This window comes from Odocoileus virginianus, chromosome 20, assembly GCF_023699985.2.
Source record: "Odocoileus virginianus isolate 20LAN1187 ecotype Illinois chromosome 20, Ovbor_1.2, whole genome shotgun sequence".
Taxonomy (NCBI): domain Eukaryota; kingdom Metazoa; phylum Chordata; class Mammalia; order Artiodactyla; family Cervidae; genus Odocoileus; species Odocoileus virginianus.
In genome coordinates, this window is record NC_069693.1 from 26,268,299 (window position 1) to 26,285,741 (window position 17,443).

At 44.2% G+C, this 17,443-nt stretch overlaps 1 protein-coding gene and 1 pseudogene across 2 annotated transcripts in view; both read right to left on the minus strand.

Annotated features, from left to right (window-relative positions):
* Positions 1 to 7,025, minus strand: part of CBFB (core-binding factor subunit beta) — a 48,069-nt gene extending 41,044 nt beyond the window's left edge. The window contains exons 1-3 of one of the 2 annotated variants that reach the window (XM_020884926.2): positions 6,690 to 7,025; positions 6,379 to 6,465; positions 1,397 to 1,513 (exon numbers count right to left, since the gene is read on the minus strand). In XM_020884926.2, the coding sequence (XP_020740585.1) occupies positions 1,397 to 1,513; positions 6,379 to 6,465; positions 6,690 to 6,767 (282 nt within the window). In that variant the 5' untranslated portion in view covers positions 6,768 to 7,025. The remainder of the gene's footprint in view (positions 1 to 1,396; positions 1,514 to 6,378; positions 6,466 to 6,689) is intronic. The other variant, XM_020884927.2, reaches the window with a different exon arrangement.
* Positions 7,026 to 9,889: 2,864 nt separating this feature from the next.
* Positions 9,890 to 10,491, minus strand: LOC110132001 (large ribosomal subunit protein eL22 pseudogene; annotated as a pseudogene).
* Positions 10,492 to 17,443: the final 6,952 nt, after the last annotated feature.

Here is a 17,443-nt window from a genome sequence, read left to right on the forward strand (position 1 = left end):
CTTTATATATTAAGAATTACCAAGTAGTAAAACCTGGAACATTTGCTTTTAATCTTCCAAGCAAACAAGTCTAACACACAGAAAAGCAAACTTCAAACTTATTATTCATTTTAAAATTCTGTAATCTATTTTCCCTCTCCCCATCAAAAGAGCAAACTTTATTTTACAAAATTAAAGGAAAAAAACCTCACAACTCTTCATTGTATATATACAAGATATGAAAATCCTTTTTCTAATACAGCCCAATACGAAAATCTTTTAAGTTCCTCAAAGGAATATTTAGATGATCCTTATGTTTCGCAAATAAAGTGATAGGTTATACTATTCACGATGACACTTAGAAAACAATTTTAGCAAGTTAATAAAAACAGGTATAGAAACATGCTGCAAAGGAAACAGGAGAAAGACGGAGTACAAAACGAGGTAAAAAAAACTTTTTTCTTTAAATATTTTATTTCAAGAAGTCAGTTTCTGGATAACCAGCTCAGGTTGGGGACATGAGACAAGTGCTCGGGCCTGGTGCACTGGGAAGACCCAGAGGGATCGGGTGGAGAGGGAGGTGGGAGGGGGGACTGGGATGGGGAATACATGTAAATCCATGGCTAATTCATATCAATGTATAACAAAAACTACTGTAATGATGTAAAGTAATTAGCCTCCAACTAATAAAAATTAAAAAAAAAAAAAAAAAAAAAAAAAAAAGAAGTCAGTTTCTACATTAAAAGATGAACTAATCCAAGACACTATTCATTAACATTTCATCAAAAGCACATAATTCATTTAACTTAGATTTTAATAGGGCTCTCAACTTAAACATTTCTACCTACATTTTTCCTCTTTGATCTAAAACTTCCTACATACAAATTTTAAGATATTTGTTTCCCAGAAGCTTTTCCTCAAAACAAAAAAATATTTCCATGTTAACATTTTCATATTTTCTCAAAATTAAATTTGCTACATTAAAAAGTGGAAATCTATCCATGAATCATTTCTAAATACTATTAAATTTTAAGCCTAGTCTTTTCCCATTTTTCTCTAAATTTCATTTTTTAAAAAAAACACTATAGTTACACACACTTTAGTAAAACAAAGAATTTCTTGTCCACACTTTTAAAGGAATTAAGTTTCAAATGTTACATATAAGAAAGCACACTACTCTCTTTAAGGGTGAGAACTTTCTGTGGCAAATGACATAAGCATGATATTAGCAATGAAATTATATAAAACACTTGATTTTTAAAAATTGTATTATATCTTTTTAATATGGAATGAAAGCAAATCTGATCACATATCTATAATCAGACCTGTGATCTCTTTCTTAAAATATAAATCATCAGGTAATCGCTAATAGTAAAACAATCCACAGTATTTCAAATTGCAAAGAAATGTTTCCTACCTTGCCTGCTTCTCTTTCTAAGTCGACATACTCTCGGCTAGGTGTTTGTCGCTGTTCTCCCTGCCAGCTGGCCGGAAAAAACTGGAGAGACAGATTGGTTCCTGTGGCCACAAAAGCCTTTTAGAAAAATCAATACAAACAGGATCAGGAGCAGGACATTACATAAATTATGCAGGCAGTCATTTATTTTTACATCAGTTTCTGTCTTAAGCCAGGCAGCACCAAGATTACTTAAAAGTAAAAAAACATGCACTCATCATTTTTCTTAAGTATTAAGTTACAAACATCTGATTCCATTTTGAGGACATTTGCCATTGGCTGCTTAAATATAAAATCAGACATGGAATCAATACTTTCTTTCAGGTCATTTTTTGCTGACGTTAGTACAACGCACTGCTAATGTCTAACCAGAAGCCCCCATAACTACATTTAAGAACTTGTATTTTTAAACACAAAAATCACTGAAGAGCTGAATATTTTGAATTTTAAAGCATACCACAATTTAAAGTTGTGTAAATGAGACACTTTAATTTTTCTTGATTTTCCATGCTCAAAGAAACACTATGCTTCAAAAACCATGCTAAAAGTGCACTTGGAGATGACTGGAAGTGAAAATATCTCCACGATATATCACATTGGGAGGATCTCATTATCATGAATAAACTGACCAAATATCATTTCCAATGATTTTTAAAAACCAAAATTTATAAGATGAAGACAATATCCTCCATTATGGTTTTCAGTAGAACTCACTCTCAGAGACAAAAATTCCAGTTTCAGGGAAGGCTCAGCTTAAAAAACACAGACTTTTTCATCCCTATAGGTGCCTATTTTATCCAGAGTTTCCCAAATTCCAATCAGTTGCACACTGAATATAAATAAATGTTAATTAACTAATAGCCCACTATTGAAAAAAAAAATGCATTTGGGACTGTCTCTCCTCTGATAAACCATACATTAGCATGTGCTATGACAGTACTCATCTCTCTAAAACCTTGGATGAATTTTTAAAAATGCATTTTCGAAAATCTGACTTTAGGAAAACTGGATCTGACAATAACAGAAGAGTATTCATCTAATATTTATAAAAGATTTGGATGGCACAGCTCTACAGAACAATCTAAAACCATTTCAATAAAGTGTCATTCTGTGTAGCCCCAGAGCAATTTAACTCTATACTTCCCCCTAGTTAAAAATGGAAATAACACTGTCCCTCTTTCCCAGGGAAAATCTAAAAGAAATACATAAAAAGCATTAAAAAAATTCTGCATGTAAACTCTTTGTTGAAATCAGAGAACTTTTTGTTTTAGTTTACTAATTAAAATTCTAAAACATAATTTGTTTCCAAGTACAGAGTCTTCATCTGAAAGCTAGGGGTGCACATTCTTGGGCAATTTGTTTAAAGCCTTAGCTGATTCAACTATCCACTAGTTCCCCCGAAGATAGGGGCTTAGATTCTTTACAGATAAAAATTACAGCACTTCCTATTTCTATGATTGATACTAGAAGGTACAGTGGTCAATCTAACTGCTAAATCTCTAAAGATACCTTTAATGGCATCTCCCTAATCACTGGGATAACTTTTCTTGTGGTTAAATACTTATATGAATAGAGACTGAACAAACATCAATATTACGATATTAACCTTAAGAACTTTGCCAACTATTAGCATAAGTTTAAAAAACAACCACTGAAGTGAAAAGCAGACACTAGGAGGCAAACTGCCTACGCTGACCTGAGGCAAATTACTTCACTCTGAACCTCAGTTTCCACTACTTGTCAAGTGTTTAGAACACCACCCAGTAAATGCTACATGTATTTGCTAAATACAATGAGAAGTAATTCTTAGCTGAAGAAGACAGCCAACTCTTTCAGTCTCAGACAGTGAAATTCACAGAGCAGAATGGTGACAGATAAGAGATCCTGCCCATGAATGAATACCCTGCCAAAATCAGGCAGCCATGTTTCTTCAGTAGTCACCTAGTAACAAATCCTTCTGTCACAGTGTATCCCAAATCAGCTCTGGGCTAAGTAAAGACATTCTGCAACTCATTACCTCACCTCCCGCCTGAAGGCCAACCTCAGAAGATTTCCTGCTTCATCACTTCATGTCCATTATCTCATCAACATACCTCTCTGGGACTGGAGAAGTGGTAAAAACAGATCACACTCTAGAATACCATTTCTCAAATTTATTTGACCACAGAACTCTTTTTTTAATGGAACATCTACAATACATAGGAGTTGGGAAAATTTTGTTTGAAAACATAAAAATCCACACTGGTAAAAATGGCTGTATGGAGAATTCTCAGAATGTCCTGATTATATTTCATGAGGTTTCATTAAATTGTAAAATAGCACACTTGTGCCAATCTAACATACCTTTTATTCTTCCATCTTCAAGATTAAAAACAGTTTTTACCACTTTCACAGTAGTCACCATACCTCTCATAAGTTTTTTTTTTTATTAATCATTAGTGTTGAAGATATCTCTTAATACTCTTACTATATATAATACAAGAGCTTATATAAGGAATAAATCTGATTTTAGAAAATAGATTCTACCCCTCACCTATAATCACACTTATCTCATGCTATGATATAGTGTCTTGGTAAGTTTTATACCTAAGAAGAAATGAGCATCATAGCCTTATGTTATTTTACATCTAAATACAAAATAAATTCTTCATTAACCTCACTGATAAGGTGTTCCTAATAAAAAAATAATAAAAGGGGGGAAGGGTTGGACACAGTTTGGAGAACTATGTATTTTTATCATACATGGCTGCTATTAAAATAGAAGCAAAAAAAAAAAATGCCTTTCCCTACCTATTTTCCACCACCAAATAAGTAAAAGCCACAGCCTGTTTACAAGTCATAAGATAAATTTGGGGCATTAAATGAAGTAACCTTTAAATTCAAATAATCAAGTGCTTATGATGCAAAAGATACTGGGCAAAACCCATACAAAGGGGACATATATGAAATTAATGTGGTCTCTAGCCCGTAGAAGCTAAAACTCTGTTAATTTAAGTATGGCTAACATTGAATTAAAGGGAGAAAACTGGAGAGGAAAAAGTGAAATTCCTTCCAAATACAAAGTTATACTATTCAACGCATTAAACTGTGCTGTCTTAATTACAATTCTTAGATGAAATTCAAACTACCTATCTTCTTTAACCTAAATACTTGTTAGAAATTAAGAACTTATTAAAATTTGTAGGATCAGATTTTTGGAAGAAGAGAAGGCCTAGAATTAGAATGTCTGATTGATCCCTGAAGAGGAATTTATAACATATACAAGCAACCTATAATACTGCTATAATAGGAAACTCATGTTATATATGATATAGTAATTCAAATATACTGTGAATTCATATATATTCAAATACACTTAAATTATACTACCAATTCATAATCACATGCAGTAAAATTTGATATGACAGAAAATACCCTATTAACTATATTTCCCTAAAAAATTAACTATATTTCCCTAAAAAATTAACTATATTTCTCTTAAAAATTACAATAGCATTTTATAGCTCATCTTTTATACTTACATCAATTACTTCCAAGAAATCCATTGGTTGGGTATACCATCCACCTTTTCCAAAAGGAAATCCAGACAAAGGATGATATAATCACTGAACCAACTAAGTAAGGAAAGATTCCTCTACCACTTAGTGCCAAAACCAAAAACTATTTGTCCTATACATCTGAATCATATAACAATTACAACTACTCAAGCAAGTGGGCTAAAAGCTAGACATTTTCTTTTATAATGTGCAATAATGACCAAATATTCTAGAGTTCCTAGTAAAGTTGGCCATATCTTCTCATTATCTGTAATACAGTTTAAAAAGCCTTTGTCTTAAACATCAAAATATTTTTAAAAAATAAACTTGATTTCAGTGATGAAAAGGGAGAATTTTATGATATGTGAATTATGTCTCAACAAAAATATTCTCTACTGTACAGGGAATGGGAGAAGCAAATGGTCCAACATGTCTTTCTATTGTTAACCTAAATTCAAACAGCCTGTAGCTTCAAGTTTGTGAAGGTGCAGTGGCCCAAGTCATGGAGCAGATAATCAAATTCCATTATACAGTTCCTCAACTTCTTAAAAAATTAACAACCAGTCTCCTCTCTTTAGTTCTTTCCGATGCACTTTTTGGCTCCATCATTCTCTCATTAGCACCTCCAATAGGACAAACCAAAAGGAGATGAGAACTAGGATACTTGAATTTTTCTTCAGCATAACTTTTGGTGGAGGTAAAGCACCAAATCTAGCATCTAAAACAGGGCCTCAAATCGACTGCGGGTTTTGCAAATCCATGCGATTCTTTAAAAACTGCAGGCCTAAGCGGGATATGTTTTTTAGGTTTGGAGGGAAAAAAGGTTTCTCTCCGATTCTCCTGAAGCTTAATATGCGAAGAAAAGATGGCACGTTTTGCGGGGCTTCTTTTTTTCTCTCTTAGGCCAATAGATAACTGGATTTACCCTCTGATTTATTCCCAGCTCTACTGAAAAAGAGATAGCTTCACACATAGATTTACGCAAAATCTAGCGACCAAGAAACGATTTTGAACGAAGACCACTTCTTTTTCCCTACGGGTGTTTTCTTCCTACTAATATCCCGACCCTTTCTTTAATCAGGGTCACAGCCTATATAGTGACCTTTCCTGGTTTAGTTGGGCTTGGGTTTGAGATCCACTCGCGGCAAAGTGTCCGCCGAGTCGTGTGTGGGAAACATAATCCACCCGCCGACGGCCACCTGGAAGCGTCTCCCCGCGAGGACGCGGCCCGCCAGTGTCTGGTTTCGCATTTTGAATCCCGAGTAGGAAGTGAGACGGCGCCCGCTCAGTTCCGGGAGCCGCGGCGTTCGCTGCGCCGTCCGGAACCGGCCTGGGCCGCGGCGGCCCCAGTGCAACAAGTGACCCGCGCGCGCCTCACTCCCCCGCGCCCCCGTCCCGCCGACTTACGATTTCCGAGCGGCCGTCGCGGCAGGCGTTCTGGAAGCGCGCCTGGCGCTCCTCGTGGGGCCGGTCCCTGAAGCCCGTGTACTTAATCTGCAAGGCAGAGACGGCCCGAAATCAGGAGCCAAATCCGCGCCGTACGCCCCGCGCCACCCCGATAAAGGCAAGCAGAGTCAGCGGGGAGACGGCTGCCCTGGAGAGATTGCCCCTCCGCGGGCGCGCCGGCGTGGGGATCCCCGGGGCCGCACCGCCCAAACTTTTCTCCGCCCGGGCCCGCTCGGGGCGCGCCGCGGCCTCCCCGCCGCCGCCTGCCTCACCTCACATTCGCGGCTCAGCTTCCTGAAGAACTCCTCGTTCTCGAACTTGCTTCTCTGGTCAGGCACGACGCGCGGCATCTTCCCGCCCTGAGGCCGCGCCGGCCGCCGGGCTCCAGGCTTCCGCGGGCACCCGCTGGCCGGCTCCGCGCTGACCGACTGACCGCCCACCCGCGGCGCCCTGACTCTCGCTTCCCTTTGTTTCAGGCGCCCGCCCGCGTTGGGCTCCCGCGCCCGGGAGTCTAAGGTGCCGCCGCCCGCTCGAGCCCAGCCCACGCCGCCGCCGCCGCCTCAGCCGTTACCTACCGCCCGCGCGGACCCAACATTCGCCGCCCCCGGCCGCCGCCGCCGCCGCCGCCACTTCCTCTCACCGCCCACCTCGCTAGCCCGCCCGCCCCGCCCCCGTCGGCCCCACCCCTCCTCCTCGCGCGCCCGCCCGCCCCAAACTCCGGCAAACAAAACGCACCATTCACAACTCTGCGACCCGCGCCGCGCATGCGCCACAAGTCTGCTTGCGGGGCCGCTGGACTGCAGCGAAACCCGGCTCCTCCCTGGGCGCCGCGCGGCCCCTTTTTCCCTGGCCCGCCCGCGGGCCACTTCGTTCAGTGGGGGATCTGCCCCGTTCTTGGAGATAGGGAGCGGCCGGCGCGAGTCCTTCCTCTACACTGCCTGCAACTTTTGGGCTCCCCAGCAGCGCAGAGTAACCCCAAATTGTCACCTGAACGCCAGGAAACTTAAGTCCTTGGAGACTTGAAGGAGACTCCAGAGTCTCCTTTGGAAACTTAAGTCCTTGGAGATTCCGAAAACCGACCAGGAGGGGTGCAGACTGTGCACATCAAAGACTAACGGTGGAAAGAGACCAAAGAGATCCAACTGAATCCGCATCATGGTGGAAAGGTCTGAGTTGTTGGAATCAGAAGGGCCTCAAATGGGACCTCACTTACTCCCCTGCCTGCTGGCACTTAGATAGGCTGCCCCTTAGATAGGCACTGGATCACAAAGCCTCAGTTTGCTTTTTTCCAAAATGCAGGCACTCACAAGCTCGCAGTATTAGCTGTCATGAGAGCTTTTATGTAGTTTTAGCACATGATGAACACCCAATAAATTTAAGTTTTCAAAGAGCAAGCTGAATTAATAACCCAATACCGGTTCATATATTCACACAAATGTACAATCAAATCCTAAAAAACAAGATCCGCAAGTTCTAGGGAAGTCATTTAGCTCAGGCTGGAGACAGCCTGACGTGGGATTTACGGCAGAACTTTACTCAAAGTTGGTCCTCAATAAATTCTGATCCTTAAAATCTCAGCTTGTCAAAAACTCAGTCCAACTATGGCAAATAGGTGCCAATTTTGACAGTAGCTGGTCTTATGGCAAAGGATTGTAGGAATGCACTTAAACTTACAGGAGTTAGTGCCAAGGGCAATTGGCAAGGTCTGCCTGAATGCAGGATTTGGCAGACTTTCCCAGCCCTTTCTAGTCCAATCCAATCTCATTTTTACAGATACAGAACTGAGCTAGGATGATGGACTATCCTGGTTTTAGCAATGGGAATCCCATGTCCCAGGAAACCACTCAGTTCCTGGCAAACTGGATTGGTTTTTCACTCTAACTAGGATCCAGTTAGTGATGGATTGCCCAAGATCAGGGGGAGAGTTTTCAGCAAAAGCAAACCTGCAGGCCAGTGGTTTTAACAAACACACACTTTCTGAGTAGCAAACATAGAATCAACTCCTTCCAAGGGCATGCTCTCTGGCCTACACCAAGCCTGTGTGAATGTATGTATGTACACAAACAGAAAGGGTATACATAGATATGGATGTCACCAACCACTTTTGTGGGGTCTCCAGGTATCTCAGAATCTTTCCCTTGGGTGCTTTTCACTTGCAAGTGACAGAAAACCAATTAAAAAAACAACTTAAAGCTAAAAAGGTGTCAGTTTTAAGTAAACAAATCACAGAGAGGGACTCTTTCCTTTCTCCATTTCTTCTCACTGCTAATTCTCTCAGCCTCTCATAAATGGCATTCATTTCCTGACAAAGGATGGAAACATCCACTTCTCTGTCTCCAAAGATTCCATCTCCCGGGGGCCTAACCTGGGTCCCACACTCTCCCCTCTGCCAAACCACCACATTCAAGCAGATGTGACGACATCGGCCCACTTATGTCACATGCTGTCCCATTTTCGACTGGGGGCCTGCAATTGGCAACTTCAGAGAATAGCCAATGGTTGAAAGAAGGGAAGAACAGTTTTCCCAAAAGGAGGGAGTAAGAGTACGTGGTGGGCCCACTGAACAGTTTGTATCAGCTACATCTGGCAAAAGGTGCCATTTATTTCACTGCCTAAAGGTTCCAGTGAAACTGAAGGGGGAAGCTTCACATTAGCACAAAGCGCAGACAAAACCAGCCTTAAAGTATCTGCACTTTATGTTAACAGGTAACTGAGGCAGCCTCTACCTGTTAACAAGGCAGAACCAAGCCACTCACAAGGAACAGAAGTTTTCATGCATCTGCTGCCTCTCTCTCCCTTACATCTTCCCAGTTCAGCTAAGAAGACCTTTGGGCACCAAGACAACACAATCATCGTTTGAACAAGAGGAAGATGATGAGTTTGCTGTCAGTCAACAAGGACTGTGGTCAAGAGAGCAGAGTTTCTGCTATTGGTGTCCATAGTAGGAAAAAGGTATCCCATGTGATACCATGCAATGTCACCATATTCTGTTTAGGTAGATACTAGAGTAAAACCTTTCATTTCTGTCTCTGATAGATGATTCATAAGGAAGCACTCTTACTCCACAGTGGGTCCAGGTAGGGCTCACAGAGCTGCAGCTGACCTTGGTATCTGGACTCCAGCAATAATTGTTTTTTCCCTGGGAGATGTGGAATAAATAAAAGTTGAAATCTCACTAGAGTGGCCTAGATGCTCAGACCAGACATGAACTTTTTGTTGTTTCTGTTCCCAAGTTTTATTCGAGAACTCATACAGAGGGGCTTTCCTGATGGTCCAATCACTAGGTCCAAACGTCCTCCCAATGCAGGGGTCGGTTTGATCCCTGGTGTGGGAACTAGATCCCACATGTCGCAACTGAGATGTGGTGAAGAAAAATAAACAAATAAAAGTTTTTTAAAAATTATATAATATTATATATATTACATGTATATATATAAAAGAACTCATACAAAATATTCCAGATAATTGAGTTTTAACCTTCAAGTTCCTCCTCTTCTTGATCTTGACTAATCTGGATGTAACGCAATTCCTAACTTTCTTTGCTGTTAGCAACTATAGGTAACCAATCATGTAGTTGTTGTTTAGTCACAAAGTCATGTCACTTGGACTGTAGTCTGCCACGCTCCTCTGTCCATGGAATTTCCCAGGCAAGAAAACTGGAGTCGGTTGCCATGCCCTCCTCCAGGGTATCTTCCTGACCCAGGAATCAAACCCAAGTCTTTTATGTATGTCTCCTGCATTGGCAGGCAGGTTCTTTACCACTAGCGCCACCTGGGAAACCCATCATGTAGATTATGCTTCTTCAAATATTTTTTGGTGAGATATTTCAAATACCTTTTGGAGAAAGTCACCTCAGACATTACAGTAGTCCTGCTCTAGCTTCTTTTGACTGTTACAACCCCTCCACCAAGATTCTCGTCTTTTCCATTCACTTTGATTCTCTCCTAAAGAAACTGCTCAAAATTAGCAGCATCTATGATGTTACCTTTTACAGGGTAGGTGTAGTCAAAGGTAAAACTTCAGAACCAGCTTCTTTTTTTTGCTCTTTGCCACAAGCTTTTTCACAGGGGCCATGGCAGCAGCTGAGGCAGAAAGCCACCATGAATTTTTGACAAAGAAAAGGTGATGGTCAAGACAAATCCCTTCTAAGCTCGAGGGAGCTGGACTGGAAGCAGTGGGAGTGCAGAGCAGGACAGAGTACTCTAAGTGTCAGCCTCACAGAGGTGGGGAATGCCGTCTGGAGGGAAAGGGATGGGAGAGTCTGCCAGGCGGACCCAGAACAGCAGCACCACAGACAGCCTTTGGCAACTCCAGGCCACAGGGTAACCCACACTCGGCATTGTCTGGCATCCAAACAGCCAGGACAACCGGGAAACAAGCCGCAGGCTGAAGGAAGCCAGCTCCTCGGCTAAACTCTGTATGCATTTTTATTTTTTATTTTTTTTAATGGTTGTTCATTTTTTCCCCTTATTTTAAAAACTGGATTAAAGGAAATTAATAAAAGAAAATTTCACCCACATCACATATATTTAGCTCTTTGCTTCTGTCTGGTGGGTATGGATTGGTTCAGGCACCACCCCATGAAGGAGTTTACTACCAGCCAGCTCTAGTAGGGCCCACAGATGGAAGCCTGAGGGTGACTGTTCACTGCCGAGAAACACCCTCCCAACCCCATAAACCTAGCTGAATTCTCTGAAGCCCAACTGCTTGGAGCTTTCCTTTCTTAAGGATTCAGTCAGTCCAGGGCCTTCTCTCTCCTCCTTTCCTGGGTGGGCAGCTGCTCCCACTGATCTTGAAAGGGTGGGCAGTAAAAGGATGACACTGCTGAGCAGGGTGTTGAGGGGACCTTTAATTGTCTGGTTCAACTGTGAAGCTCTGAGCAGGGTGCTTTTATGCCCCTTATCTCAGTTAATTCACACAACCACCTTCTAAGACAGGCCTCCTTGTCCCTATCTGAGATGAGGAAAAGGAGACCCTGAAAAGGTAAATAGGTGGCCATAGGACCCAGACAAGACCCTGACCCATTAGAGTTAATGAAATGGCTAAGCACTGGGGGTATATCCTTTGTTCACTCCTCATCATAACCCTGAAAGTTTGTTGTTATTGACCCTATTCTACAGATGAGGAAACCAAGGTTCAGAGGGGCTAGGGCTCTTAACCATTCCATTACAAGGCTTCTACTGGTAAAGATGCCCAAAGTCCAGCTTGTCTCCTTCACCAAACTGCATGTGAACTTATAGAGAGCTGGGGTCACTCTCCTGAAGCACCCTACCATGCTCCCAAAGGGGCCCCAACAGGTTGGGTGAAGGGGTCTTACTGTGGGCCTTGTGGCAGGATGTGGCTCTTGCCCTTGATGGTTGCACATTCCTGTCCCCTGAGCCCAACTGTTTGTCCCTCCTTGGCTTGGTCGGTCAGGGCCTAGACATCCTGCCTCCCCGGTCTAGCAGAAAGGATGGCTTTATCCAGATCCGGTGTCAGCAGCCACCCACATCTGTCTCTCCTTAAAGTGGGGGTGAGGTCCTCCCAGGTCCCTGAACCTCTGTGCACTTTATTCTAAAGAAACAGCATCCATTCAATTACTGAAGAAATAGTGTACCATCTTAAAGCTGAAACAGGATCTGGAGCCACAAATGAACGTTGAGGGGGTGGGAGAGAAGGGGAATTAGTGGTTGGCACAGAGCCATCAAAGCCTAGCTCTACTCAGCTTCTAGTCTTTGGATGGAGATGGGCTGAAGTCCAGGATGGGGTATCATCCACCTAAAAGAGGCAGTTTCCTGAGCCCTAAATAATTTTTTGGAGATATAATTTACATACCATACAATTCACCCTTGGGCCCATAAGAATTTTCCTTCTGGGAAGTTCTCCCCCTTCTTAACTGCCCTGCCACCACCCACCCCCAACACCCCTATCAATTCATCCATCCCAGAGGGAGAGGAAAGCAGAGAGGAGCAAGTTTCCCCAGAATAGCATTTCTTCAGTGTTGGGATCAATAAACCCGTTTGCTTAAAAGGAACCAGATGATTTCATCCTTGTAATTACAAGGTTGACGTTTGCAAAATCTTGCCCAGGCACCAAATGAGCCTCTTTGTCATGGGAGGTGAAGGGGTTTGTCTGAGTGGCCAGAGGTGGGGCCTGAACCTGGTGTGGTGGGCAGAGGGCCAGGCTGGGGTCAGGGGGTCTGGCTGACCATGTGTGAGAGCCGCTGGATGGCTCCCCTTCCCCTTCCCTCCTCTCTGAGTTTCTGGAGGGTGATGGCAAACAGACTAAACTGGGGAACTGGAGAATGTAGAGCTCTAACCACACTGCCCTGCTGCTTGAAACCCTCCCCGAAGTCCCCGATTTGCCTATGGCTGGGAGGCAAAGGCCCTCAGCCCAGCTTATGTGACCCCCCTGACAGTCATTCCTTTCCTTCCCAATCCCTTCTCCCATTGTGTCTCCCCACGGCACCCTGCCATTCGACCACACTGGCCTGCTTGTGGTTCCCACATGCCTCAGGGCCTTTTCTCTCACTGTCCCTTCTATCTAGCCTGACCTCCTCCCCTTTCTCTTCTGGGAAAACTCTTATTTGTTTTCTTTCCTTTCTTTTTTTCAATGTTTATTGATTTGACTGTGTCAGGTCTTGGTTGCAGCATGCGGGATCTCAGTTTCCTGACCAGGGATGGTATCCAGGCCCCCTGCATTGGGAGTATAGAGCCTTAGCCGCTGGACTGACAGAGAAGTCCCTCATGCTTTATCTTTAAATAATGAGTTCAGGAGCCTTTGACTGTACTCTGCAGAGTGACTGCCCTGCAGTATCACCTCATCCTATCAGTTCTGTCCATTTGATGTGCCAGGGCGATGGTCAGCAGACCTAAGACATGGCAGTACCCTGGGTTCTAGAAGGAATCGGCTCCCTACTACTTTATACTTATTTTACTTCTGTGCAGACACCTCATATGAGTGTCTTTCGCTCCATCCTTACATTTTGTTTTAATTATTTAAAACTTGTGCATATTTTAGAAAATTTAGGAAATATAAGAAAAAAAAAGAGAACCCCATCACTTGAAGACAATCATTGCTAACATTTTGGTATATTTTCTTTCGCCCTTTTCCATCCACATTTCTTCACACAGTTATGACATTCTATATGTACAGGGTTTTGTGGGTTTTTTGGTCATGCTGTGCAGCTTGCAGAATTTTAGTTCTCTGATCAGGGATTGAAGTCAGGCCCTTGGCAGTGAAAGCATGGAGTCCTCACCACTGGACCACCACAGAGTTCCCCTATGGGCACCGTTCTGAATGCTCCATTTTGACCTAATCCTATGGCGTAAGTATTTCTCCATGTAGTCTTATAAAACTCCTAATGACTTCTTGGCTGATCCTTTATTGTCAGACATAACTATTTAGATTGTTTCCCGTTATTCACTGCTATAAAATAAGACTTCTGTGAATGTCGTGATGCTTGAAGGCTTTTTCTTAAAAGTTTTGGGTAGTGTTTTTAGGGTCGATTTCCAGAAAAAAGATCCACCATGTCAAAAGATACAGGCATTTTAAGATTCCTGATACCTGTTGCCGAATTTCTCTTTGGCCTTGCCTCTCTTCTCTTCTGGAGTCTTAAAAACCTGTTCCTTTCTTCTCTCCATTTCTCTTCCCACTGTCTCAGACACAGGAAATGCCAACCAAGAATAAACCAAGACCTGCAGATAGAGATCAATGGATCAATAAAGGAGGCTGAATAATTCAACAACCACTTCTGGCTCATTTATCGATGCCTGAGTCCAGATGCATCCTTTTTTATCTTCTCTCCTTTTGTCTCTCTGCTGATACCTTGAAACTTGGCCTTGTTCTTGGATTCTTTCCCCAATTTACTGAGCTCTAAACCATCCTTGCAGGCAGGGTTTCCCAATTGCGCTGTAACACTGTCTTAAAAATAGGCTGACAGAGTTGCTATCCTACGGCCACCTCACCAGCCTGGAAGGGATTCTCTGTGGTTCTGGGGTCTGTTACATCAATAGCTCCTTCAAAGGATTCTGCTTCAAATGATCGGGCTGTCCTGGTGGCTAGACCAGTTCTGGGACCTGAAGGCAGCCATGGACAGGCTGGAAGAGGAAGGGGCTATAAAGACCACCCAGTGTGGATGTTTTGGGTGAGATGGTAACCAAGAGATCCCATCAGAGGCTTCTTTTGAGGCGTGGGTGGTGTAAGTGTGCATGTAGGTGGCAGGTCCAGAGTACATAGGGCATGGAGTTCAGGTTACATTTTGGGGCTCATTCACACTGTAAACCAGGTAAATAGTGCTCCCTGGAGGAGTGTCCTGCAACAGCTCTTCTGCCTGCCATAATACCTGGCAGTGGGAGGGAGGTAAGTGCCACTGTAATAATGAGTTCCACATCCAGACTGTTCTCCTGCTGGATGGGCCCTCTACCAAGAATTGTTTTGATATGGTTCCATCCTCACTCTTCATGAAAAATTATTCTTTTCCCAGGTGTATTGAGTATTATGGGCTTCCCTGGTGGCTCAGGTGGTAAAGAATCTGGCTGCAATTCAGGAAAGTGAAAGTGAAATTGCTCAGTCGACTCTGACTCTTTGCACCCCTATGGACTGACTGTAGCCTACCAGGCTCCTCTGTCCATGGGATTTTCCAGGCAAGAGTACTGGAGTGGGTTGCCATTTAAACCTGGGTTCAATCCCTAGCTCAGAAGATCCCCTGGAAGAGGGCATGGCAACCCACTCCAGTATTCTCGCCTAGAGAATCCCATGGACAGAGGAGCCTGATGGGCGATATATGGTTGCAAAGAGTCGGACACGACTGAAGAGACTTCGCACACATGCACTGAATATTATAGATGTATTGGTCACCTAGAAGGTAGGGAAGGTCAGAATTCCTCCTGGCAGAGAGGATCAGAGAGGTCAACTGAGTGTCTGAGATCACACAGCAGTTGTATTCAAACTCGAGGCCACTGTCTATCAGCAGCCTTTCCTAGCACTGTAGAATCCTATGACTCAGGAACAAAAAAAACAGATGATGGTGCACCCTCCCTCCCTCACCAGATGCTGAAAATTCCAGTAAAAGTTCCAGTGTTTTGAAATTTTGGGTCTGGGGTCTTTGGAAGACTCTGGAAGCTACCAGTCCTGGCCTCAGCCCAGAGAACTGTTCCTTAGGTAAGAGACATGAATCAGCAGCAGCTATTCTGCCAGCTTTTGATGAATTTTCCTGCCACTGGGGCTAATTTTCTGAAAGGCTTTTCTTCCATCTTCAGGCTCCCCTTCCAAAGGGTCCTTGCTCCTTCACAGTAGAAAATACGTAATGATCACCCAGTGACTCCTTGGAGAGGTCACGGGTATGCTCCTCCATAGCACCTATGGAAGAATAGGCTGAGAGTAGACAGGAGTCCTGGACCATAGCTGGAGGAGAGGGAGGCTAGAGCAGTGTCCTACCCCAGAGATTGCTCCCAGTGCACTGGAGAGTAGAAACCAGGCCCAGATAGGCAGTGGCTCGCCTGAGGACACACACACAGAGGAACAGGCCCAGACAGGAACACACAGCTCCCAAACTCTGCCTAAAAGAGATAGGTCGAACTCTGTTCTGTGAGGCTGTCTGCTCTAAGCTTCTGAGTTCTTTCAGGGCTCCAATGGGCCTTCCTCCCCTTCTGATTTGCTCCATAGACAAAGAGGCCCAAACTCAACCCCTCATGGCCATGGAGCTATCATTGCAACGGTAGAGGGTCAGCAGCAGGAGGCTACAGTACTACCTTGATTAGCTTCTGGAGAGGGGGTCAGAGGGGAGGCGCTCCCCCAGTAACACCTGGCCCTCCGGGCTGTGCCCCCAACCTGGACTGGACACCCTGTTGGGCCTTTTCTTGGGCTCAGGCCCTAGGGCGGCTTCACATGATTTCCGAGGCTGGGTGGGAGAGCTCTGAGCCAAGGGCCCACCTGTGGAGGGCAGCGGGTGGATGCTCAGAGCTGACCTCCTGCCTTGGCCCAAAGCTCCTTGGAACAACGAGACACCTAGAAGTCTCTCTCTACTTCCACCACCCCTCCCCTCCCCTCCTCTGTCACCAAGTCTTACCCATCTGCTTTATGAGGTTGTTTGCTCTATTCTCTGAAGGACTCATTTCCAGTTCTGCTCCACCCTTCCCTGGCTTCCCTACTTCTCCCTTCTCCTCCTCCAGTTGCTCCTTCTGGAAGATAAGCCTGTCCTTCCCGGTACCTGTCCTTCCCATAGCTATCCAGTACCTCAGGGTCGGGGCCGTGTTCCCTCCCAGGCTTATAGGCCTGGTGCTCCAGCTCTGGGCCTGGTTCCTCTTTTAATCTTCCTGTGTAGGCCACGCTGATGCACAGCTGCTGGGATGGAAGAGGCTAATTCCTGCCTCCGGGCCTGGGTTCCTCCCCTTCCCTCTCCATCTTCATCCCTTCCACTCTTTCCTACTGGTCCTTTCAGGTGCTCCTCCTGGAAGCCTTCCCCAGCATCCCAACCCAGCCCAAGAGAGGTTCATCTCTGTGCTCCCACAGCCTTTTCAGATGACCCTTCTGTCATGCCCTGAAGGGTCTCAGCAGTCAGACAATCGGGATGAGAAACAGATCCTTTGCTCTCTGTCCCCTTCTAAGTGCCCAGGTAGTGCCCTTCTCCAGGACAGCCCCCAGCACTGCCCTGGCTCTCTGTTCATTTGCTTGTCTAGGTATGTGTGCCTGCTTCTGTTTCTTTTCTCCACCCTCTAAGTTTCTTGGCAGACTGTTCCACTGTCTCTGTCACCTATGTCCATACTTTCCCTCATGCTCTTTTTTTTTTTTTTTCCCATTCATTTATCTACTTACTTGGCTGTGCCAGGTCTTAGCTGCAGCAGGATCTTCTGTCTCTGTTGTGGCAGGCAGGATCTTTAGTTGCAGCATGTGCCCTCTTAGCTAGGGTATGTGGGATCTAGTTCCCTGACCAGGACTGAACCCAGGCCTCCTACATAGGGAGCACAGAGTTTTAGCCACTGAACCACCGGGGAAGTCTTATGCTTTAATTTAATGCACTGTCACCTCATTCCACGAAGGACTGAAG